The sequence below is a fragment of the Austrofundulus limnaeus genome, unplaced genomic scaffold, assembly GCF_001266775.1.
Source record: "Austrofundulus limnaeus strain Quisiro unplaced genomic scaffold, Austrofundulus_limnaeus-1.0 Scaffold70, whole genome shotgun sequence".
NCBI lineage: Eukaryota > Metazoa > Chordata > Actinopteri > Cyprinodontiformes > Rivulidae > Austrofundulus > Austrofundulus limnaeus.
Genome location: NW_013952472.1, coordinates 1,951,809 through 1,953,275, shown reverse-complemented (window position 1 = coordinate 1,953,275; position 1,467 = coordinate 1,951,809). Strand labels below are relative to the sequence as shown.

Below are 1,467 nucleotides of genomic sequence, written 5' to 3'. Positions count from 1 at the left end.
GTTCCACGTTAACTGTGATGTACAAAAGCAATGTGCGTGGATTCAGGTGTACGCACAGTTTGATATATCTGGATTATTTTGTGCGTACGCCAATTTCTGGATTTGATCGTACGCCACGTTTCAGTAAGAAATCCACGCAAGTCTTTGTACATGAGGCCCCTGATCATTTTATTAAGTACTGATACATAAAACCCAAGAACTGAAAGAGGGAGGACTTCCCCCATGACTGTATCTAACCTCTACCTGTAATGAAGAGGAGGAACTTTATTTTCTTATAAAACCATGCACACATAAAAGCAGTAAACAATGAGAAATGACTAAAAAACCTTGTTTGAACAAAGTGAATGTGTTGTCAGATGTRGACACTCACCACACCGTTTGAACTGTTCACACCAGTCAAGTTGATCTTGTTCACAAAGCGAACAAGAGGAGGATGTTCCGGGTATCTGGGTCCACAGTCTATTTTCAGACTGTATATTCTGCCTTCATAAACAGTCTGAAAGAAAAGAATAAACTCATTACATTTCTGAATGAAGGTCAAAGAAACCCTTGTGAACAATTAAACATCTGACCCTTAATTCATGAGGTCAACACAGAAGCTAACCAAACAGTCTGAACCCACAGTTTGTGGATAGACCGGATCACACTCATTAGGCTTGGCCGGTATGACAGTATTTTGTTATACAGCAGCATTGTGACGTATTAGTCACATGAGGTCACGTTCCTCAATGCAGACGAGGAAATAACTCCAGGAAACACCTGCATATTGTATCGGCACAAAGACTGGCTAAAGGATGCAGCAGCATGGATACAACTGTGGTAATAGTCACRTTATTTTGAAACTTAAAACCCTACAGAGACATAGTTGTCTATATTTTAAATTAAGGCCTCCACATTCTCCACCCAAACTGCTGAAACCAGCTCTGATCGCAGTTTCATGACAAAAACTGCATCATTCAGTTTGCAGCTTTGAGTCCTTCACCCCTTCTTGTCACAACTCAGTGAGAACTTTTCACTCCCCTCTGCATGAGAACTTACTGTGTGATTCGTCAGAAATCAGTGGGCATATTTGTTTATGCAAAATGCTCATTGTTATTAATTACTCAACACTTTACACACACACACACACACACCATATGGTTAATACCGTGGTATTTTCGAAAGGTTATACTGCGGTGTGAAAATGATCAATACCACCCAACCCTACAACAAATCGTTTGTTATTTATTTATACTCCACATGCTGAAGGCATGCAGTTATAAATTTAAAGGGATGCACAATTAGTTGTAACATTAGACTTTATTTGATAAACATATATTTTAAATGTAAAATAAAGACTGTAAAAATACTGTAGAATGTTTAGTTTTCATCAGTTTTAAACTAAAAATTTAAAAATATATTACAAGGATGGAGCCATTTTATTTACACGCAAAGCATTCTGGGTAAATGATGACGTGGATAGGTCAT

The 1,467-nt window shown here is 38.0% G+C and overlaps 1 protein-coding gene across 1 annotated transcript in view; it reads right to left on the bottom strand.

The window, feature by feature from the left end:
• LOC106519068 (ubiquitin-conjugating enzyme E2 variant 1) overlaps window positions 1-1,467 on the bottom strand; it is a gene marked incomplete at its 5' end in the record, with an annotated part of 7,441 nt that overhangs the window by 2,435 nt on the left and 3,539 nt on the right. The window contains 1 exon segment of the mRNA XM_014010587.1: window positions 371-496. Within this exon segment, the coding sequence (XP_013866041.1) occupies window positions 371-496 (126 nt within the window).